A 23,962-nucleotide genomic window follows, 5' to 3' on the forward strand; every position below is an offset into this window, starting at 1 on the left:
ACTTTGACAGTGAATAATTTTTTTATTTTAAGATAATTTTTTTTGGGGCTTTTCCCTTTATTTTGAAAGTGGATAGACATGAAAGGGGGAGAGAGAGAGATGGGGGATGACACACAGCAAAGGGCAGCAGGTCGGATTCGAACCCTGCGCCACTCAACCAACATGGGGCGAACGCTCTTACTGGGTGAGCTAGAGGCCGCCTTGTATCTCACGTTCTCCGTAGCAGACGTTTTTGTAAAAAATAGGCTAACGATTGTGTCATAACCACGCGACTTACTGTCGCATAGTAGACAAATTACCGTATAGTACAGGAGAAGCTGGCAGGCAGTTTTGACTCACATTAGCTGTTTAAGTGTAATTACTAATGTTAACTAGCATTTTAGTTAGCAATAATTAGCCTGTGCCTATGTTATCTCCTTACATATACCTACGCTCTCCGTCTCTGTAAGATTGGGAATGATTGAGATTTCTCTTGGCACAGCTACCAGAAGACTTCACACTTTCAGACAGGTTGCTCATGTCACATTTATGTCGTCTCTCTCAGTTGGAGGCTGCTCAGTAACGCTCAGCCAGCACCGGAAAAGAGCTTCTAACATTTCACTGGTCTCAGTGGAAGTCTAACAGGATCTGTTGGTCCATGTAGTGTACTGTCTATGTTTGTAACAGGTTCTGGGCTGCGTCTATAGTGGGAGTTGTAGTTTTTAAATATATTGGTATATTTCTCATTAGTAGAAGTTGGTAGTAACGAAGTACATCTAACTAAGTACATCCGCTCAAGTACAGTACTAAAGTACAAATGTTGGTACTTGTACTTTATTTGAGTCTTTGTGTTTCATGCCACTTTCTACTTCTACTCTGCTACATTTCAGAGAGAAATATTGTACTTTTTACTCCACTACATTAATTGGACAGCTTTAGTTACTTTACACATTAGGATTTTTGCACACAAAACACAAAATCTGATGTTTTATTACACTGTTTTTCTCTATTTCTTTATCTATATGTGACTATTTATATGAACATTAGGTCAGTTGTTCACATGACTAGTCAGTTGCTCATTGTAGTGGCAGTGTTTTGCCATTGAGAACGAGCTAGCATGCTACGGTTAGCCACCTAGTCTCGGCTGCTGACGTAGAAAGCCCTGCCGATTTTGACCAGCTCACCCAGAGACTGAAGGCAGGATACATTCAGAAACTCGTATCTCACTCAAAACAGCATGGATGTTTGTTTTTTTCAAGTTTGTATACGTGTGGAAGCACCAGAGACACAAAATAACACCCCAAATCCCAGAAAAAGTGATTTTTTTCATAATATGGGCACTTTAAAGTCGGCAAATTCTGCTCCAAGTGTTGTATAATTGCAGTTTGAAAAACAGTTTCTGGTCTTTTTGTTTTGGCGCACAACTAGGCGGGCCAAAATTTCTTGTAAACCTAAATTGATATACGGGACAGATTCAAATTTGGGATTGGCCTGCGGGCCTTGAGTTTGACACCTGTGCTCTTTCTCCAACCTCCTGATTGTTCCTGATCCGGTCAGAGTGTTTGCCCAACACTGAGATAGATGGCAGGAGAAGGCTAACTGGTTTGTCTAGTTGCATCTTCCCATGAGGTCTGACGCTGACAATGAAAATGGTCTCATGTTTCAAAAGGAATCTTTTAACATGACAATCCTTTAGTAAATTCTCCAAAGGGGGCAGATCTGACAGGCTTTGCATAAAGTGTTGAAAAGCAGACGCAGAGGGGCTTAAGTATATTTTTGATATTTTTCCTAAGACATGTTTACTTGATTCAGTTATTTCATTTATTTCTTGACTGAAACTCACTTTTTAAGTTTGATGAGTAAGTTAACTTTTTTATAAATGAAAATGCTTGTTTTGTCGTGTATCAAATAGATGTTACGACCGGCCACAACACAGGTGGGAGATGCATGGCAAACTCAGTGATCAAAAAACTGAAATGTATTAAAGCAAGTTACAGTGTTATAACAATGAGGTGTTATGGTCAGTATCGGTGAGAGTGCATGGATGCAGAGGTTAATGTGACGCGTGTTGTTGGTGTCAAAAAAAAGAAGGCAATATAAACTCTGATGTTTTATTACACTGTTTTTCTCAGTTGCTTTGGCCCAATCCTCAAATGACTATTAAACTTTGTCAAACTATATATGACTATTTATATGAACATTAGGTCAGTTGTTCACATGACTTTAGTCATGTATTATTGCTTTGGTACTAAATGCACCGAGTGAGCCCTGCAGATCAAAATAGTTTGCAATTATTTGCTATTGAATCATATAACTCTCAAATGTAACTATACACATGTTCATTGTGTAAATCCAGACATGCAAAATAGAGCAACCAACAATCACAATAACCTGTCACATATATGTTAGATACATAATAGTTATGTGGTGTTGTTTTAAAAGTTGTCAGATGGATAGACGTAGGCTGTATTGGGAACAATACAATTTCCTTAAAATATAGACCAACCAAACACAAGCAGGTGACAGTTGAGGATATCACAGCAGATAGTTGTAAGGGGAGGGGGGGGGGCTCCATCATGCCTGTTTACAGTTCACCATAAATAAAGGCCTTTGTCTATCCATAGGTATCAGAATGCACTGTTTCCAGCAGAACAGAGCTGAAATAAAGGTTGCCATTGATTGAGATTCCCCAAAGGATACTCACAGACTAGGGAAGAGAGTTTGTAAACAACGTATGTATTTCCACTTGTGTTGTTTAAAAAAACTTCAAAATAATAATTATTGAATGTTATTTTATGCCATATATAGTTACAAAGATTTTCAAGATGGGGTCATTTAAGACTTATCTTAACTATTTTCTTACAGATAAACACTGAAGTGTGTCAAGAGGAGTCTATGTGCCCCTCACCATCCCCAGATGAACGGTTTGGTGGAGAGGCTGAATACAGAGGTTCAAAAATGTCTAAGTGATTAAAACAACTAATAGCTTTTTATAATTTAGTTTGGCATGTTGGTTAAGGTTAAAGCCTAGCCAAATTGTGAGAAAGTAAAATCTATCATAATTTTTTTGCTATATGAACATGTGTTTTTCAAATTTATGTTTAGAGCTCTGGCAAAACTGGTGAGTAGGGTTGGGTATCGGTTGGGTTTTATCCGATACCGGTGCCTACTCGGTAAATGGTTCAGGTTCTTAAACGGTACTTAAAAAAACGAAACCTCACACACTTTGTCAAAAACCAATACCATTTCATTTCCAAGTTTCAAAATCTAGTGTTGAAACTTTGTTAAAACATTTTGCATACACACACGACTTGTTATGAGTTTCACATTAAGCAGAAAGTCAGCGGACACTGAGTGGAAGTATAGGACATAGCACACGTCACACACGCTGTTGAATGGCAACGGTGTTTGCTAGCCCACTTGATATGCAAGATTTGCGGTCGGCATTAAATTACTAGACTTACTCGAAGAGGAACGGCTGCTATCATCATCATCATCATCATCACCATCATCTGTGATGTCCACCACCACACTGGCAGGGTCTGGGACTCTCTTCAATTTGCGAGGCCGACACTGGCTGCTGCTGTTGAAGTGCTTGGCCTTGCATCTATTAGGTTATCAAACACAGTGCATTGTTCGGCTTTTAAATAAACTCCATGTGTCGCCAGATGTTTCATCAAATTCAATGTGTTACCTCCCTTGCATGACATTGGTTTAAGGCATCATGTCGCAGAGTCTGCATCCTTAGACGTGAAATACAGCCAAACCTTGGAGCGTTTTGCCTTAGGCATCTTCATTGATCCTCTCAGTATCAGTTTGGATCAACAAGTGTGCTGAGAAGCGGCACTGACATCACGCAAGTTGACGACGGAACACCATGGGGCGGTAAAAAAGCGGCAAAATTTTCTTTCTTATTCGGTCTCAACAAGCTATTGGCACCGCATTTTGGTACCCAACCCTACTGGTGAGAGATAAAGCCAACAACTGGGATCTATATCTTTATCCAGTGATGGTCAGTCTGCGAACAAAAAAGCAGCTGACAACACGCTTCTCTCCTTATTACCTGATGTTTGGCAGAGAAGCACGTTATCCATCCGAGTTGGCTGAAAACTATGGGGTGCCATTTGTAAAGTGGCTCACACCTGAAAATAACAGCAACATTTTGTCATGTTTAGCTTCAAACAATGTTTAAAAAACTGAATTTTTAAGGGTCACTTTGTTGCACATTTCCAGCAATATTTGTCAACTTAGAGAATATCTCTAAGTAAAGTATTTAAATAGTTAAATCCAAATATTAAATTTTACACCTAAATGTTAAATGTTAAATCTAAATGCTAAATCTAAATCTAAATCTAAATCTAAATCTAAATGTTAAATTTAAATCTAAATGTTAAATCAAAATTTTAAATCTAAATATTAAATCTAAATGTTAAATCTAAATCTAAATGTTAAATCTAAATCTAAATCTAAATGCTAAATCTAAATGTTAAATCTAAATGTAAATCTAAATGTTAAATCTAAATCTAAATTTAAATGTTAAATCTAAATGTTAAACCTAAATCTAAATGTTAAAAGTTAAATCCAAATGTTTCGGGATGCATTTTAAATTTGCATATTAGATATATTATAAAATATTTAGTTTCACCCGAAACATTTAGATTTAACATTTAGATTCAACATTTACATTTAGATTCAACATTTACATTTAGATTTAACATTTAGATTTAACATGTAGATTCAACATTTACATTTAGATTCAACATTTACATTTAGATTTAACATTTAGATTTAACATGTAGATTTAGATTTAATACTTCAATTTAGATTTAGATTTAACATTTAGATTTAGCATTTGCATTAAAATATCTCTAAGTTGACAAATATTGTTGTAAATGTTCAAAAAAGTGACCCTCAAAAATTCATACCAGTTTTTTAAACATTGTTTGAAGCTAAATGTGACAAAATGTTACTGTTATTTTCAGCATGAGCCGCTTTACAAACGGCACCCCATGGAAAACTACAAGGTTAACTGAACTTTTTACCTTTTTAACTTTCGAACTTGAAAAACAACTTGTTGTAAGAAAGTTTAATTTTTCCTGTTATTTGTTATATTATTTTTAAAGGTTGATGGGGCCTTTGAAGTGGCTTTTTCAGAGGAACAGGTGGCCGTGGACATATAGCGACAGGAGGACATCCTAAACATTATCCAGGGAAACCAGGAGAAAGTTCCGAAAAGAACAAAGGCGTGAATGCAAACCCATAGTCAAATCCTTCAGGTGGGAGACAGCCAAGAAGCCAGCCAAGGAAAGGGGGAAAGCTGGACCCAGACTTCCTTGGACCATACACCATTTAAAAAGTTGAGGGAAAAAGTATTGACCTTGTTGATAGTACAGGGAAAACTTTCAGCAAGGTCAACATTGATCAACTTAAAAGATATCAAACGGAGAACCCAAGCATCCCACATAAATTGAGTGGATGTGTCTGACATCAGCTCCTCCTCACCTGCTTCCCCAAAAACATCACCACAACACCCACCACCTCATCAACAGATTCAACCGCAAAACCAGCTTCAAGCACCACGCCACCTCCTGCCACCTCTTCTGGACTTGCTGCCACCTCATCCAATCCTGAAAAATGTAACAGCAAAAGGCAAACAATGATATTGTATTTTATTTGTCCATTTAAAAAGTCATCCAAAATATAAATCACAATCATTACAACACTTTTTCTTACTTAATCTGACATTGTAATGAACCACACTTCATCAGATTTAAAGGAATACGCCACCGTTTGTTGAAATAGGGCTTATTACGGTCTACCCTGGCTGTAGATAGGTGGGCTAACGCATTTTTTGTCTCAGTGCAAGTAATCAGGTTGTTTTTTTGTCTTTTGTTGGCTCACTTTTACTCACAACATGCTAACCGGCAACATAGGATTACATTCACTACGCTAAGCTAACTAGCGGCGGCGCTGCCGGTGTTGCACCGGACTAAAACAATGCATGCACAAAAAATGCGTTGGCCCACCTATCTACAGCTAGGGGAGACCGTGATAAGCCCTATTTCAATAAACGGTGGCATATCCCTTTAACATAATGTTATGTTTAAATATATTCTATCTTAAGCCCTTTAAATCTTATCAGGTTTTGAAGAAAACAGATATATAGAACCTTTGTCCCATTCAATATGACCTTGTTTCAGATCCAGGGTGACTGGTGTGAGTGCTGGTACCACAACAGCTGCGTTGGATTCCAAGATGGTGGTGCAATATACAGCTGTCCGGCATGCAGCCCTGACCAATAATGGAAATACATCTGTAAACAGCATTGCCAGCCAAAAATGTCGTTTTGAGTTATTGTAAATAGTCACATTTTGATTAATACAGAGAGTAATTTTAAGTTATTGTAAATAGTTTAATTTTTAAAAGTGTAAAGTGTTTATTTTTATTTTGTGAATAATTAGTTTTACAATTGTAAAGTGCTTAATTTTATTGTATTTAAAGCTCCAGAAAACAATATTTTGAAGTTTGACTCATTAATTAAGCAGTTACAGTGGGGTCACATATTCTGACAGCTGATACTGTACTTATAATACGTGGTGACCTCTGTTGTACTGGCTCTGTGATGACTATAAATAAGAAAACATGTGTCCAGTTTAGTGTGAAGGGATGACATAACTACCCCAAACAATATTTTGAAGTTTAACTCCTTTATTAAGTAGTTGCAGTGGGGTCACAAATACTGACAACTTACCCAATGTGCTGGTCCATTAAATATTTAGTTCTCTCTTTTCTTTACAGTAGAATATCATTATTTTAGTGTAAGTTTTTAGGTAGGTTATTACAAATGTAACTTGTGCATGCATTCACAAAGAAACACATGTTTAGAAACATTTCAGAGAAAATGTACCTTAATATACTGTATTTTATTTATTTTCAGATAAACATATGCCTGAGGTGGTTAATATGGTTTACTGTTTCTCCTTAGGAAGCAATAACAAACCGCGAATAATCATACAGCTTGCACTCATGGATGTAATGTATTAATGTTTACGCCGTTTGCGTAGACGCTCTTCTTCGCCCTCCATTGTCTACCACGCACCGGCAGACGATGTGCAGCAGCGCCCTCTGTGGTCACGGTTTCTGATGGGTCAAGCATGTTTTTTGGATCATGCACAAAAAAACATGCAAGAATTAAATTCCCCTTTCAATATATCGTGCCACTTCACCGGCCATGACAAAACACTAATGCAATTAAATATCCAATGGAAAATAATTTCAGAATGAAAAAGCACAACGTAGTGTCAACATAAAACACAATGCTTTCAAGCCGGGTAACAGAATTCAAAATGTGGCCAAAACAAAATACTTTCACCAAGAAAATGCTTGTTTGTCCTCTGCAGTGTAATCCAAACTACCATCTTTTTCCTAAACTTAAGGAGTCGTTTTGATACCTTTGGGAAACACTCATCTACAATAATCAAAAGATTAAACGACTGAAACCTGAATAGCTTTGGGGTTTGGACTCAGTGGTGTAGTCTACGTTATACACAGGTATACACAGTATACCCACTAAGAAATCTCCAGGATTTCCATATACCCACCTAAAAATGTGCTATGTCTAGCCTGGATGCCAGCCGAACTTAGCCCCGCCCACAACATTTGAGGTCGGGAAGTACGGTCTGGACTTGATCCGTTGTGGAGCAACTAAGCTCGAACAAGAGCTGTTCGGACCAATCAAATTGTCAGGGCGGACTTCATACAATGATGGACAGATGATCAACAGTAACATAATAAACCACGTCACCAAAGAGCGCTTGGGTTGAATTTGTTTTCAACAAAGACGGCTGCCGCTGGAGAATTGAGATCAAGCCCCCAGGAACAGCGCCATGTCTTAAAGCAACCATGGGCTTAGGGGCCAACGGTGGAACTGCACCCCTCTGGCCCAGAAAAACTTTTCCCAAAGACTTTGCATGGCAAAAGAAACTTCTATATTACAGCGGATACTTTTTTGGGGGTACATCAATTTACCAGCCCGAACACTTAAAGTGTCCTTGTTTAAAATGTCACATTTAAAAAAAATGTAACATTCACTAGTAGCCGAATCCAGAGTTATTAAACTAGGCATGATGAACGTGCATAATGGACGCGAGCAGACCGCTCACATCGCCCTGCATGCTCATATGACGGTTCTCCCGAGGTCCTGTAGCTGTAGTAATGGATATAGCTAATGGTTGTAATTCACCATGTGTTCTAATAATACATCCATGGTATTATCTTATGATACATCCAAGGGATGTATGGATGCTGTAAAGCCTGTAACGTGGATGTAAAGTCATTAGCGTTTTCCAAACTGCCGGGGCTATCGGCTAGTAACTAACGTCAGCGGTAGCTTGCAGTTGAGTTCTGTTGACAACTAAGTAAGTAAGTAAGTAAGTAAGCTTTATTTATATAGCACCTATCACAGATAGAATCACAAAGTGCTTTACAAGCAACAAATATAACAATTTAAAAACATCATACAAAACATAAAAACATGATAGCTCAGTCAACTGAAAGCTTGTCTGAATAGGCTGTTTTTTAAAAGATACAACAGAATCGGCCACACACAGCGACAGGGGCAGGGCATTAAACTATGAGGCGCTCAACATACGTCACATACTCCGTTGCTCTGATTGGTTGTAGGTCTATCCAATTGAGTGCAGAGGCATTTTCTTTCCTGGTTCGGTTGACACACACCCCATAATCCCAGCCGAATGGAGCAGCATCAGACTCAGATTCTGACTAGAATCTGAGTATAACGACGTCAGGCTAGGTTGCTGTAAGTCGGCTGTGTGTTCGCCTGCTTTTGATTTGCTAAAGTCTATGATGGCTAAGGAACTTTTTTATGGCTTTATGTGGACCAAACTAAGGGAGAAGGCTATATTAGAGTCATGATAATGAAATAAAAGCAATTAAGTAAACTACACGTCTGGCCCATGTCCGACAGGACGGGACAAAGCCATTCAGTGATTTATAAACCAATAAAAAAAAAAATTCTGTGACAGATAACCAACTTTGAGATTTCAACATACAAGAGTACTCAACCTGTGGTCACTCTGTGTGATTTTGACAATGATGCTTTATCGTGTATGTAATTTGATACGAAAGACAACAAGCTGTCATGGTCAGCTGTTGGGTAAACAGTCTCTGATGTCATTGTTGGTTGTTCTTTGTTAATGTACACAGAAACTGTGTTGAATCATGATGACTTTGACTATTGTTCTCATTATTTTGAGTAAACAAGCCATGATAAATCATAAAACCGCCTCTTAAAGTCTTGATATATAAACTCAGATTTTTCTGTCTGAAGACACAGAGCTGCAAACTTCCATCAACTACGAAAGGTTATCCTCTACTTGGAACAACGTTTGAACCGTAAGAAACATCTTTTTTCTGTTATCATTGTTTTTTGCCATATTGTCAGTGCTGTTTTTGGTATATTGTATGAAAAGTTTTATTTGATGAAAATTTCATCACTTGTTTTGTTGCCATGTTTGTTTTACTCAGAACTTTGTAGGACCAGTTATTGGTTTTTGCCTGCTACGTATCTTCTGGGTACAACTTGTACTTTATGACTGTTTGTGTATTAATGTTGGATATAATTAAAAGGCACATGGTGTGTCTTATTAACTTTATTTGTCGTGATGTTGTGCAGATTGTTTATCTGATAAAAGGACGACAACAAAAACATATATTTCTTTAAATATAAATCTTTAAATTCAGCCTTTAAGACTTTTCCCCTTAAGAATAATGTTTGTATGCTTGTTTTCCTAGATTCATTTCCCTCGTTTCACAGATGATGAAATGAGGATAAATTTCTCGAAACAAGACGGAATGTTTTTTAAATATCATTTGAATAGTTGAGTTTTCAATAGATGATTTGATTTGTTCTGTAGTCAGGTAAAATAATCTCATCCTACTGACAGATATTTCACTTTTAAAAAAGAAATAATGAACATACAGTACAGGACTTCTTTGTGTGTCATTTTGCATTGATCCAGTGACAATAAAAACTTTATTTTAAGTATGAATTGTTTTTAGAGTGCTTCTGCATATATGCTTTTAGGGACATGAACATATCTTTCTGTAACTATACTTCTTTAAATTAAGACTTTAACTACACTTTGCTTTTTGAATAGATGATCTAATTTGTTGTGGAATCAGAAGTTCTTCAGCACAGTGTTCTGCAATAATTATTAATAATCAGAATCATCACCGATAGTTCTGCTTTTTCTCACCATGTGCTCCTGACCAGAAACATGTTTTAAACGCTTCTCACCACCAGACGACAATTGTTAACTGTAAACTCAGCTGATTTGTCAATGGAAATTGGTTCCAAATGCACCAAATGATTTTCTCAAAAGCCCTGAATCTTTTAGGGCTTTTGACAGAACTGTTTGGATTGTTTAGTTATGGTTATTATTATTTGCTGAGTTGTTGGGTAGTGAGTGCATGGGCCGACCGGCTCTGTTTCAAGTTCTCTTGTGGGACATTTCAAGCGTTATTGGGGCCTCCTGGAAGCCACGGGGCCCTAAGCAGCTGCTTACTTTACTTATACGTCGGGCCGGCTCTGGCTGCTGCTGTAAATGGAGCATGCCCACGAACTCTTCTTAGGTGTGGGCTGAGCTCAAAATGGTTTCACCCCTGCAAATTAAAACAATTTGACTCACATAACATCATCCTCCTCTAACCCTGATGATGTTTTTCTCCACAGAAACCGTTGACATGAAGTTTGGGTTGCTGGTGGTATTGGCGGTGGCCGTTCTGGTGCCCAGCCTGTCCGAGGGCCGGATCGTCTCCAGATGCGAGCTGAGAGAAAAGCTCGGGCACGCGATCACGCTGCCCCCACGTCTTAAAAAGTTCAAGCAACAATACCTGGCAATAGGTGAGGTTAATAAAACTCCTGAGAGTTAAATAAGTCACATCATCACCTCCAGAGTGACCAGCATCAATCACTCTCTGAGATAATACAGAGCAGGACGACAGATAAGAGTAAGAGTTTGTTCCTGCAAACAGGAAGAAAACAAACTGCAGAAAGAGATGTCCACATGCACAGATAAATTAATTAATTGATTGACAACAGCAGTGACATGACAGGCAAGATAATAAAAGTATAGGGCTGCAACTAGAGCTGGGTGATATGGAGAAAATCAAATATCTCGATATTTTTGACCAAATTCATCGATTACGATATTGCGGCAATATTGTCGGGTTGACTTTTGGTGCTTTCACAAAACATTTACACAATGACATTTGTGATAAATAATCATCAATAATGTTTATATGTTGACTAAATGAGTAAAGGCAAATAATAAAACAGAACAGTCTGGTAAGCTCAGAAAATGACATCACTTTACTGTAATGCAGCCTGTAAAACCATGAAAAGACAACACTTATATTACGATATTACGATATCCAAAATTTAACACAACTCATGCATCGTTGCTGATATAATATTAATATATTGCCCAGCCCTAGCTGCCAATTGTTTTCATTGACGATTAATCTGTCAATGATTTTCTCCAATAATCCAGGAGTTGTTTTCAGTAGCGTTTTATATGTAAAAAGAAAATTGGTGGGGCACCAACCATTTCAAAAGATAGGTTTACATACTAGTAAAACTGCAATACTCTGTATCTCTCTCTGTTAACATGTCAACAAACAGCAAACAGCTCCACAAAACACTACACACACACACACACACACACACACACACACACACACACACACACACACACACACACACACAAAAAAAAACACACACACAGCCTCAAAATTACCACTGTCACTAACCTAAATTGGTAATGAAATATTGAAGGTGACACAACCAGAACAAATGCGCCCAACATGGTCTACAGGTCTATACAAACTAGTGCTGTCAGTTAAACGCGTCATTAACGCCGTTAACGCAAACCCATTTTAACGGCGTCAATTTTTTTATCGCGAGATTAACATTCTTTTTGGTCTAGCAAACTTTGTCGTTTTTTTCACATGCTGTTGCAACAACTAGTAACGTTAGAAAAACTACAACACCACATCGGATCTACCTAGACCGGAAACAAAACAACAGGCACGCCGCACACACTTGTTTGTGCTTGCGAGCCGGCCAAAGAGTAGTAGGCTAACGTTACGTTTCGAGTGGATAGCGACGAAGAAGCTCGAGGCTGTGCTGGAGCACTGCAGGTAATTTATTGTGTATTCATGTCGTGTTTAATAATCAAAGTAGGTCTGTGTCAGAACAGTAACGTTAATGATTGGGTGTGTGTTTATGTGCGTACAGGTAGGCTATGCATGTGTGAAAGATTGGAGTGTGTGTGCGTGTGTGTGAGTGTGGTGAGTGAGCGAGTCAGTGAGTGAGTGAGTGAGTGAGTCAGTCAGTGAGTGAGTGAGTGAGTGAGTCAGTCAGTGAGTGAGTGAGTGAGTGAGTGAATGAGAGAACTCTGTGTCAATTACAGTAGGCCTAACTAGTTCCCCACTAAAGTGCTTCTCTGTATTATTGCAGGTATGTGTCTATAAATAAATAATGGGATAAAAAAAAATCAAGGGACATTGAGAATAGATAAAAATGTGAGATTAATCGCATTAATGTCATAGTTAACTCGCAATTAATGCGATTAATCGCGATTAAATATTTTAATCATTTGACAGCACTAATACAAACCCATTCTATGACATTGACATTAATAGACCAGCATACCTATCAATCGATCCAACGCAACATGATCAATTCACAGACCAGCACCACAAAGGCTGTGTCCCACCTGCAGGGGCGAAGCACAAAATTCTGGGCCCTGTAGAAAAGCATTGTCTATGGGCCTCTCCCCGCATCCCCCCCCACATGGGGGCCCTGGGTACTCAGTCCCCTTTTGCTCCCCAAGTCCGACACCCACTGGTTGTTTGGTGTATAGAGAGAAACATATTATGACCACAAAGATATACTGAACAACAAAAAGTCACAAAATGACCACAAATGTGCAAAATGACTATAAAGAAAGAAAAACAATCTAACTACAAATAGACACAAAACTACAGTACAAATAGAATTTTCACAAGAAAATTCACTTATTGACTATCACCGTTTTTGTTTTTTGCTTCAACTTTATTTTAAAATTTAACTTCTCCATTTTGTCCTTCTTTGCTTCCCTCTCATCTGCATGCATGGCTTGTTTGTTGCAGTTATCTGTGAGGTGAACAGCCGGTCCCATCTCAACACCGGCCTGGTCAAGGTGTTCGGCAAACGCAGAACTACAACCACAGCCACGCCAACGACTCCGGTCACAACACAACCAAATACCACCCAAACAACTACCACCCAATCAACAACTAGAAAACCGACAACCACCCAACCGACTACCACTGCTCCAACGACCACTCAACCAATCCCAACAGGTGCCACAAAAGCAACCCTAGGCACAAACGGAACCAGAGCTTGCATCCACAGAAGAAAGCGCGAGGCAATCAGCGAGGAGTCTGACTCGGCAGAGATGGACTCGGGGCTGGAGGAACTGCTGAACTGGCGCAACGAGACGGCAGATGAAGACGAGTCTGAGGAAGACGAGGCTGAGGAAGCTGGGGAACGTAAGAAGCGATCCAGTGAGGAGACCAAGCAGTCGTCTCTCGGCCTTTACGGGATCTTCCAGCTGTCTGATGAGACCTTCTGTAATTCCGGTTATCGCTCCTCCAAAAACAAGTGCAACACATCCTGCAATGGTGAGTCTTTGAACCAGACACATACAGACATGATGAATATTTAATGAGATATTTTGCACATTAAAAACTGTTCTTTTTTCTCCCCCTGAAGCCTTCATTGATGACAAAATTACGGACGACATTAATTGCTTTGTGAAGACTGATCAGTGGAGGTAAGTTTTGAAATTGACCTTTGGAGACACTCTTATTGTATTGGAATTGTTTAAGTTAGAATGAATATTGCATATAGATAGTTTAAAAGTAATGTATATGTAATGGACCTCAAAAGACAGCCCCTTTTTGTAAAGGGGACTTTTTGGACGGTTGCCAAAAAGTGAGCATCTGACAAAAAGTAGTTGCCCGATCCCAGCCCGATCTGCCGGCGATAAGATTTAGCTTGGTCTGGTGATAGCCAGACTAGGGTTCGAGGCCTGTTTGATAATAAAAATTTAAAAAAGTGAGACCGACGTTCTCTGGTTTAGATATGAGGCATTAGTTCCTGCCACTGCTAGGGGCGCTATTTTATGAAAAGCTCCTGTGGGTCGTATTAGAGGGTGGGGATAAATAACTCATAGTCTCTCATTGCCAGACCATCCTCCACAGCGCTGTGGAGGAAGGTCTGGCGAGTCCACACAGCATTCCTGGATGGGAGAAAAACGTGCTCTGGTTTATTGGCATTTCTTTAAACCAATCACAATCATCTTGGGCGGTGCCTCTGCAAATTAGCCTCGGAAGGAACTTGTTTTGGTGGAACGTATACGTTCAAAAGTTGTTTTAGTCGTGCAACAGAAAACTCAGATTGGACAGATAGTCTAGCTAGCTAGCGTTGTATAGTTAGGAGGACTTGTTGATTGGAAAGGTTGTTTCTGCCTCAAAATGATTCAAATCAATGAATGAGGCTTATATTTGACAGATTATAGCCCACCCAGAACTTTGTACCTTTTGAAATACCTTTTTAAAAGGGACACTACAACCAGTAACACAATCTTCCAATGAACATTTTAACGGGCAGCACACACTCCCACAGAAAGCAATTTTCTCCTTTAAGGATTTTGATTATTAGCTATAATGTCTAAACCGTCCAAGGTAGACTGACAATGAGCTAGGAGATGTAAAAGAAAATGAATTGAATTCAAACTTAAATAATAATGAAAAAATGAAATGATACAATTTGCTGCTTACTGACAAATTGATAATGGCTGTACCAGAGATGTTCACAAGTCATTTTTTGGATGTCCAAGTCGAGTCTCAAGTCTTTGAGCACGAGTCCAAGTCAAGTCTCAAGTCTTTGAGGGTCAAGTACAAGTCAAGTCTCAAGTCTTGCCACGAGTCCAAGTCAAGTCTCAAGTCTCAAGTCTCTGGCCATCTGATCTGTCCCTAATGTTATGAATTCAAAGCATGTCCTGTAGCTACCATCCATACAGTACAGTATTAAAATCAGTTGTGGGATAACTTTATGGGGTCTACTTATCACATTCCTCTAGCCTTCGGACCTGGTGAAATATTAACATCATATGGATACAACAATAAAGATAAAATTTGCTTGTTCCCAGCACTAGCGAAACACTTTGCGATGGTTAGCTTGTTACCTGTGAAAATATATGCTAAATGTAACGTCTCTTTTACATTAGCAAGTGACTGACCTGTCTGGGTGCAATTTGAGATGCGAGATGAGATGAGAGAGTCTGAAATGAGCTGTTTGTGCGACTTAAGTGCGACTCGAGACCGAGTCTCTGGGCTGTACTAACAAATTGTTTTACTTTTTTCTTATAGGTATAGTTTGTCTTCCGCCTCGAGCGAGTGCAAATATAACACCAAGCACTTCTTCGACAAATGTTAAAAAGAAGCTGACACGTTCTCCACCTGCTACTGAAGCTCACACCAACAATCATTTCTTCTACCTTCAATGTGACCTTTGACCCTCATGGTTTCATCTCAAACATTGTGGAGCATGTCACAGTTTTTCATTTTAATTAACCAGTGAGATTTCTTTAATAAAGTTATTTTGTTTCAGTTCCTTTGTGGGTGAATTTGCCCCCAAAAATCACCAGAACTTGAAGTTGAACTGACAAATGTATCTCAGTAATTTGAATAGTTTTGATGATATTGTTTTACCACTTTAATCTACTTTAAAGTGATTATTTCAAGATGAGAACAAACTAAAAATAATAATATTAATAATAATAATAATAATAAATAAATATTTTTTGCATCTTCTGCTATCTGTGATTTTCCAATAAACGTATATCTGCAATATATGGTTTGTATTTGAGTTTTTATAAAAACACACACTGATCCTAAATCTTTTCTGATCAGACTACTTATTCTGATAACTTACAGTAAGGCAAGGCAACTTTATCTACTGTATATAGCACATTTTTATAAAAAGGTAAACCAGCGATTGTTTTGTCTGAGAAAACGTTCCTCCTTCCACATTGATAGAACCTTGATGACTCTATTTTATCATGCTTTTATTGAATCCGTTTTGTCTTTTTGCCTTGTGTTGTGGTTTGGGAACTTGTCTCTTAAAAATAGAAATCGTCTGAATCAAATTGTGAAGTGGTCCAGTAAGCTGATAGGAAAGCCACTGCTCAACCCAGTTACAGAGGATAGCTGGAACTACTTTGAAAGACCATTTCCACCCGTTATATGGTGACTTTCAGCTTCTACCGTCGGGATGCAGGTATAAAGTACCAGCCTAAAAACTAAGCGATACAGAAACAGCTTTGTCCCAGCAGCTATACGTATATTAAATAAGTAGTAGCAATTCAGATCTGCTGCATTTTGTTTATTTTTACTATTATTATATTGTGCCTGCGGAACCATTGACTTAATGTATTTTATGAACAATGATGTCTCCTTTGTTACGTTTTATGTCCTAACAGTCTGCTGCCGATTGTGTGTATGTATGCATGTGTATGTGTGTCTGTAAAAAAGACGCTGACCCACCCAACTTCCCACTGTAAACCAAATCTACCTTCGGGTATAAATAAAGTTACCTTGACCTTGACCTTTCAGCGTCATTTTCAAATTCCCTTTTTAACAGTGATATCCGGAAATGGATTGAGGAGACTTCACAGATGACCTATTCAGATGTCTTCAGATTAAATGCAGCTTTATTCAGATCTATAACACACACTCGAGTGTCGCATACACAGATCGGACACAACCTATCAAAGTCAGGCTGTGTCTGAAATCGTACGCAACATACTCAACATGTATTCTATTGTTCAACATACTTTTGTGACGCACTGAGCTATACTTTTCAACATCACTTCCTGAGAGCCTACTTTGCTGGTTGGATGATGCGTAACCATGGTAATCCCTACCAAACTCAGCTATAGCAGCGTCGCCAGATAATGCCTAAATTACTGAAAAAGGTAAGCAACTTGTCCAACATTCGCAGGTAACAAAATCACAGATGTTTAATATGTAGAAATATATGGCCCAGAAGAAAAAGAGAGCAGGGCGGAGAGCGCGTAACGTGTGTATATTGTTGCATTTGAGAGTTATATGAGTCAATAGCAAATAATTGCAAATTTTGATCTGCAGGGCTTACTCGGTGCATTTTGTACCAAAGCAATAATAAATGACTATTGTCAGTTGTTCATGTGAACAACTGACCTGATGTTCATATAAATAATCATATATAGTTTGACAAAGTTTAATAGTCATTTGATGAATGTTCGGATGGTGAATAAATGAACAACACACAGCACAGCAACCACCTTTCCCTTTTCTTTTTTGGTTTTCCATCATTAGACTCACACACTGTCTGTTAACGTTACCGATAGACTTCCAAACGTGACGAAGAAAAAAAGAGGTGTTCGATGGCTTTACGTCGTAGGCCGACCAGGGCTATGACTAGCTTTGGTGTGTGTGTTCCTGCTTCTTACAGTGCAGACGCTTTGCTGCTTGCTCCTGCCTCTGCTTGCATATTTCTGCTTATAATCTTGCTTTTCCTCTGAGAGAAACTATGAGCAGCGGCTCTTGGATACTTACAAATCACTGGACTATACATTTGTTGTAGACATAGTAAGCTATTGCCACATTTCAACATTTTTCTGCGTGAGCGTGGCCTACCAATAGCTCAAGCCTGTCCTAAAGTGACTGTAGCTAAAGCTAATTAGCAGCAAGATGCCTCCCTTCTCCATGGAAGACTACTACAAACTCATTCAGAAGATTGCAGTTCTGGAAACCAAAATTTACCGGTTAGAAGTAAACATGGAAGTGAACGGATCATGTGGAAATGACACCACTTTACCATTGACCCAAAACAATGGACAAAAGCATGATAACTGTTAGAAAAATCTAAAAGACGTGTTCGTTTGATTTCTGAGGAGGAAGGAGAGGCTGGGGTCGAATTGAAAGTTAAGCAAAAGGTTTAATTAACAACACGATGAAAACGACATGACAAAAACAAATGGTACACTGCAGCTGACAGCGGACTGAAATGACATGCCTCCTCTTCAGGAATTACATCAATCAGTCCTGAGACATGACAAAACAAATACACTGTAAAACAGCGGTCTGAATCCATGCTTCTCCTTGTGAAATCACATAAAAACAGCCATGTGACATGACAAACAATTACACTGTAAAACAGCGGTCTGCGAACATGCTTCCCCTTGCGGGGTGTTAAGAAATCTCTAAAAGACGTGTTCTTAGATTTCTGAGGACGAAGGAGAGGCTGGGGTCGAATTGAAAGATTAAGCAAGATGGTTTAATAAAACAACATGAAAATGATAGTCAAATCACAATCAAACATAAAACATGAAAACACTGTCAGCAGCAGACTGCAAACATGCTTCCCCTTGTCGGGACACAGATTGCAGCCATGCGACATGACAAAACAATACACTGCAACCAGCGGACCACAGAACCTGTTCCCTTGTTGGGGCCCAGGCTTGTGGCCTCGAATTCTTCTCCTGCTCCCACATTTATTCCTATTTCTCAGGATAAGGACACACCTCTTAATTTAGGTTTACTCCAGGTCACAGACCATGGTTGATTATCATGGAAGTGTTGATTATATTCAAGTTTACAGAGTTTGCATTTCCTTTGTTCTAACCCAGACTTGGCACCAGGAGGTTGGAGACTCAAAGAGACGTTCCTCTTCATATGTTAATAGTTGGTTTTAACCTAATCAATTTAACCAAAGACAGGAAGAGAGGGGGAGAGAAATAACCAGCTGTTTTTACCTTAGTAGGCTAGTCATTCTAGATTCCATTCCTATTTTCATAACCTGACTGCAGCATACAATTTATTATTTAAAACATAATACATAAGCATAGTTTTATCTTTTTACAACCTAACAGGGGTCACAGTTGCAGCCCTGAGACATTCTCAGGGTCAAACATATATTCCCTACACCTGGGTGGTTCCTCAAATGAAATCTTCCCCTATTGGTCAGATGTCTCTCAAAAGAAAAGGTGTACTTTCCCAATCAATCCAAACTATAGGAATACACATTATTTGTTCTAATCCCGTCTGGCCTAGCAGGGAGTGGCTCCCCAAAAGCAGAAACAATACATCTCCATGTGTGGAGACAAGGAGCTTTCTCCTGTATGTTAAATGACTGATATGACCTGATGATTCTTTAGAAGTTTGAGTAGGTGTGAGCCAGACCAATGCTGATTAGGTGTGGTTATTTGATTAGATTTAGCTGTAGGGTAAATAAGACCAAAAGTACATTATTTTCAAAACATAAGCAATGGCTTTAACTTTTTACAACCTAACATAACCCATGGCTAACTAGCACCAGCAAGACTACAAACAAACAGGAGGGCTGTAGAATGGGTGATAAATCAACAAGTGGTAGTCCTCCCTGGAACTCTTTTGGTGCAAAGCCTAAGAGTAAATCATTTTCCTGGGAAATGGGAGGACGACTAACGGGCAGGGCACAGCGCCCTGAGATTTGTGATACGACCGGCTGGCCTGCATTATTATCCAGGCAGAGTGCCTCTTCAACAACCTGTACTTAGTAGGACACAGCCGTGGACAGCTGCAAAAGGGAAAATTAGCAACAAAATGTCTCCCCAACAACTGAGTGTGCAGGTAGAGAACAGATTTGGTCCTCTGCTGCAGGACCCTGGACATAACCTGGATTGCATCTCATCGTTACACAGCAGGATAAGGACTGAGAGCAATTCTAAAAGTAAAAAGCTACAGGGAAAGCTAACGACTGGGCCTCAAACTCTGATTATATAAAAATATATAAAAAGCAGTAAAAACACCAAAATACTCTGTTTTCCCAAAGACATGGTGTCTGACTTGGCCCAAAGAATCCCGGATATCGTAGCAGCACACCCAACTGTGAAGAACATTATACTGCACATAGGGTCAAATGATGTTGCAAAGCAAGAGTCTGAAGTGCTGAATCGTGACTTTATGAAGCTGCTGAACACACTCAGCTCACTAAACGCGGAGGTGTTTATCAGTGGCCCTATACCGCCAGTCAGAAGAGGAGCTGAGAGATTCGGCAGACTGTTGGCACTGAACAGATGGCTTTCAACTGCATGTACCGTCCATTCTCTGCAGTTCATTGACAATTTTAACATTTTCTGGAACCACAGAAATCTTTTTAAAGCAGATGGACTATTCCTTAACAAGCCAGGAGTAAAGCTGTTCACCTCTAGCCTACTTTACTTTCTGCGCCACACATCTGCTCCCTCGGCCAAGGACACAAGACGAGATGAATCAAAACAAGAGGAAGACACAACAAAGTGATCCACCACAGCCCCCACATGAACAAAGATTTGACCATGGGAGACCACAGAGCGGAGACGAGAAATCTCAACCCCCCTTTTCACCCGTCCAACACTCCTCAAACCCCCTTACCAACCACGATGCCTTTGAGGACCAATCGCTCTCCCCATTCACCATTTCCCTTGTTTCCCCCTGCCACATGTTGGGGTTCACTGACTGGATGGAGCAGCTGGTAGATGCTGGAATCAAGTTTGCCCCAATGCCTTCACCCATAATTCGCCCCCAACATCAAACTGACCCTGTTTTAACTCAATCACTGAAAGTAAAACGCCAGGCACCTCTGCCCCCTCAAGGACTGCAGCGAACTCATTCTCCCCAGATTGATAAGGATGCTTGTGTACAAAATGCAACAAGCATCAACTGATATGTGCTGGGTCCAGGCTGCACGCCTAGTGGCACTCATGACTCTTTCCAGGACAAGCCTGGGCCCTGTGTATGAAATTCTTCTTCAATCTATGTTGTGATAGGTAATAGAAAAAGAATGGTGAATCCGCTAAGTAAGAAAAAGAAGCACATAGCTGCCAACTTAGCAAATTTAGCATCCATTCCTCATTAGCAACAGCCTGTCCCAAAAAATGATTTTAACATACTAACACTAGCCTTACTAAATGTCAGGTCTTTGGCAGGTAAACCATTTTTAATCAATGATTTTATTATTACAACCCCCAGGATAGAGGGACCAAATAACTGTGTTGTATTTTTGAGAACTATGGACTGACTCAGCATGTGACGGAGCCCACACACAACAAGGGGCACACACTGGACTTGATTATCTCAAAGGGTTTGAACATCTCCAAGGTTGTGGTGACTGATGCTGCTCTCTCTGATTATTCCTGTGTTTTCTTTAATGTCACTATCTCTATGCACAAAAGTGTCCAAACAAAGGTAATCAGAAAATGGTATATCACTGAAAACACCAGTGAATCATTCATTCAGCTTTTCTCCTCCACACCCACCCTCTCAGGGGTCTCAGTCACTGAGCTTGTAGACAATTTCAATTGTAAAATTACAAATATTATTGATGCCATTGCTCCCACTAAAGTCAAAGCTGTCTCTGGTAAGAAAAGATCTCCATGGAGCAATGTAATACTAGTAAGAACAGAAAAAAGAGAGTGTCGAAAAGCAGAATACAGGTGGTGAAAAACGACTCTCCAGGTCCATTATGACACCTATAAAGAGAGACTTTGCATTTATAATTTGGAACTGAGGAATGCTAGGCGGTCCTTCTTCTCGGACATTATTGCCAGAAACAATAATAATTCACGTGCTTTGTTTGCTACTGTCGATAGATTAACAAACCCTCCAGTACCAGTAGCATCTGAACTTTTATCCACCAAGGCCTGCAATGATTTTGCCACTTTCTTCAGAGACAAAATTCAGACAGTCATTGCTTCCATATCGAGTACAGAGTATGTGTTGTCACAGTGTCCAGGCAAAACAAATTCCAATATGACCAAATTCCATATGATTAATCGTAAAAACCTGGAGGACATTATACAACATCTGAAAACCTCCTCCTGTTGCCTTGATATTCTGCCAACGGGCCTTTTCAAAAATGTTTCGAATTGTTTGGCTACAGATCTTCTACAGATTGTAAACACGTCTCTTCTTTCAGGTATCTTCCCACAGGCCCTGAAAACTGCAGTCATCAAGCCACTCTTAAAAAAGAACAATCTAGACACGTCACTAATGAGTAACTATAGGCCGATATCAAAATTATTAATTTATTTTTATTAAACATGATCATCCTAGGGCGCCCCTTCAGCCACGACGTTTCTAGTCTATGGGTCAGACTCAAACACACGGAGCTCTGAAGCAGACCTGTGCGTCGCTTATGTCCACTCTCTCTGTAGAAATAGAGATGAGCAGCGGCACAGACACGGAGCTGCTGCAGCGCGCCTTCCGTGGACGCGCTCTGCTGTGGGCATGCTGCGGTAGATGTGTCCCTATTTCTGCGTAGTTTTGTGTTTCCACCTCCGATGTAGAGCAGCGTACAGCCACTTCCCTAAACTGTCTCATTCAGAGACGAGCGTGTGTCTGTCAGGAGGTGAGATCTACAGTATCAGCAGAGATATCACGTAATGCACAGCAGACTATGGTGCAGGTGGATTATTTTCTGAAATATAGTGACTTTATTCTTGTAATAGTCTATTTCATTATCACTTTATTTTTCTCAAAATATCACAACTCCTCCAAACCTCAGAGAACACAGATGAGATATACTGTATTTTGAATGTGCACAAGTTTTGAACATGAGCAGAAATCTTGGTCAAACAGATCTGAAATATTACAGTCCAGGGCTTTATTAATTCATTTAAATGAATTCATGTATCATTCAGGTGAATAATTTTAATATGCACATTCAAGGAGGTTACTTCCTCAACAAAAGAAGCAAAAGTGGGAAAAGTAAATGTTGCCTAGGCTACATGTGTTGTGACTCAGATATAATTAGCAAAGTCGATCTACAGGAGAATAAATAGATGAAAGCAATACAGAATGCATGAGAGCCTTATTGTAATATATTCCATTATGTTTTTATGTTTGGATTGTAATCTATTATTCCCTTTAGATAAAGATATTTCCAGTATAAATTGATTCAGAAAAAGGTAAACAAAAATAAGTGCATAAAAATTCACCAGAATGCAGGAAATGAAGTATTTAATGCTCAAAATTTTCAGGGGGTGGACCCCCAGACCCCTCCATCATAAGTCACCATGCACACAAATCTGGAAACAAAAAACTGGCCTTTGGGTTGCCAGACCAGTTATGATTATACCAAATGTTGGTGCCATCTAACTTACATGGAAGCTAGAAACTAAAATGAACATAAATTGCTGCTCTAGCGCTGTGGAGATCTGGCAATGTGAGACTGGGGGGGCGCAAAATTTCAGTCTTTGTATTACTTGATCCCTTTGCCGCATTTGATACGGTCGACCATGACATATTACTAGACCGATTGGAAAACTGGGTTGGCATTTCTGGCTCAGTACTAAAGTGGTTTGAGTCTTATTTAAAGAATAGGAACTACTTTGTGTCTATAGGGAATTATGCATCTGAGCAAACAAATATGATGCGCGGAGTTCCCCAAGGCTCAGTTCTGGGCCCTCTTCTGTTCAACATCTACATGCTTCCACTGGCTCAGATTATGGAAAACAATAAAATAAGTTACCATAGTCATGCGGATGACACACAAATTTATATCTATATTATATTCTTATCGCCAGGGGACTATAGTCCAATACAACAACTGACTAAGTGCATTGAACAAATTAACGACTGGATGTGCCAGAATTTTCTTAAATTAAATGACGAAAAAACTGAGGTGGTTGTTTTTGGAGCAAAAGAGGAACGATTAAAAGTCAGCACTCAGCTTCAAACGACAATGTTAAAAACAACAGACAAAGCCAGAAATCGTGGTGTAGTCATGGACTCAGACCTGAATTTTAACAGCCACAACCTCCTGAGAACCGAGGAAAATTTTGTTTTT

General features: G+C 39.3%; 1 protein-coding gene and 1 long non-coding RNA gene across 2 annotated transcripts; both read left to right on the top strand.

Annotated features, from left to right (window-relative positions):
• Nucleotides 1-2,179: 2,179 nt before the first annotated feature.
• LOC120563307 lies at nt 2,180-6,393 on the top strand. The gene is made up of 4 exons (XR_005639929.1): nt 2,180-2,711; nt 2,845-2,929; nt 5,103-5,615; nt 6,180-6,393. It is a non-coding gene; the product is annotated as an uncharacterized LOC120563307 (long non-coding RNA).
• A 2,935-nt stretch (nt 6,394-9,328) lies between these two features.
• Nucleotides 9,329-15,720, top strand: LOC120563312. The gene is made up of 5 exons (XM_039807399.1): nt 9,329-9,393; nt 10,733-10,903; nt 13,195-13,728; nt 13,820-13,880; nt 15,481-15,720. Exons 2-5 carry the CDS (start codon nt 10,744-10,746, stop codon nt 15,545-15,547), a joined length of 822 nt encoding a protein of 273 aa, XP_039663333.1. The 5' UTR covers nt 9,329-9,393; nt 10,733-10,743; the 3' UTR covers nt 15,548-15,720.
• The last annotated feature ends 8,242 nt before the right edge of the window (nt 15,721-23,962 follow it).

This window comes from Perca fluviatilis, chromosome 1 (genome assembly GCF_010015445.1).
Source record: "Perca fluviatilis chromosome 1, GENO_Pfluv_1.0, whole genome shotgun sequence".
Lineage (NCBI taxonomy): Eukaryota > Metazoa > Chordata > Actinopteri > Perciformes > Percidae > Perca > Perca fluviatilis.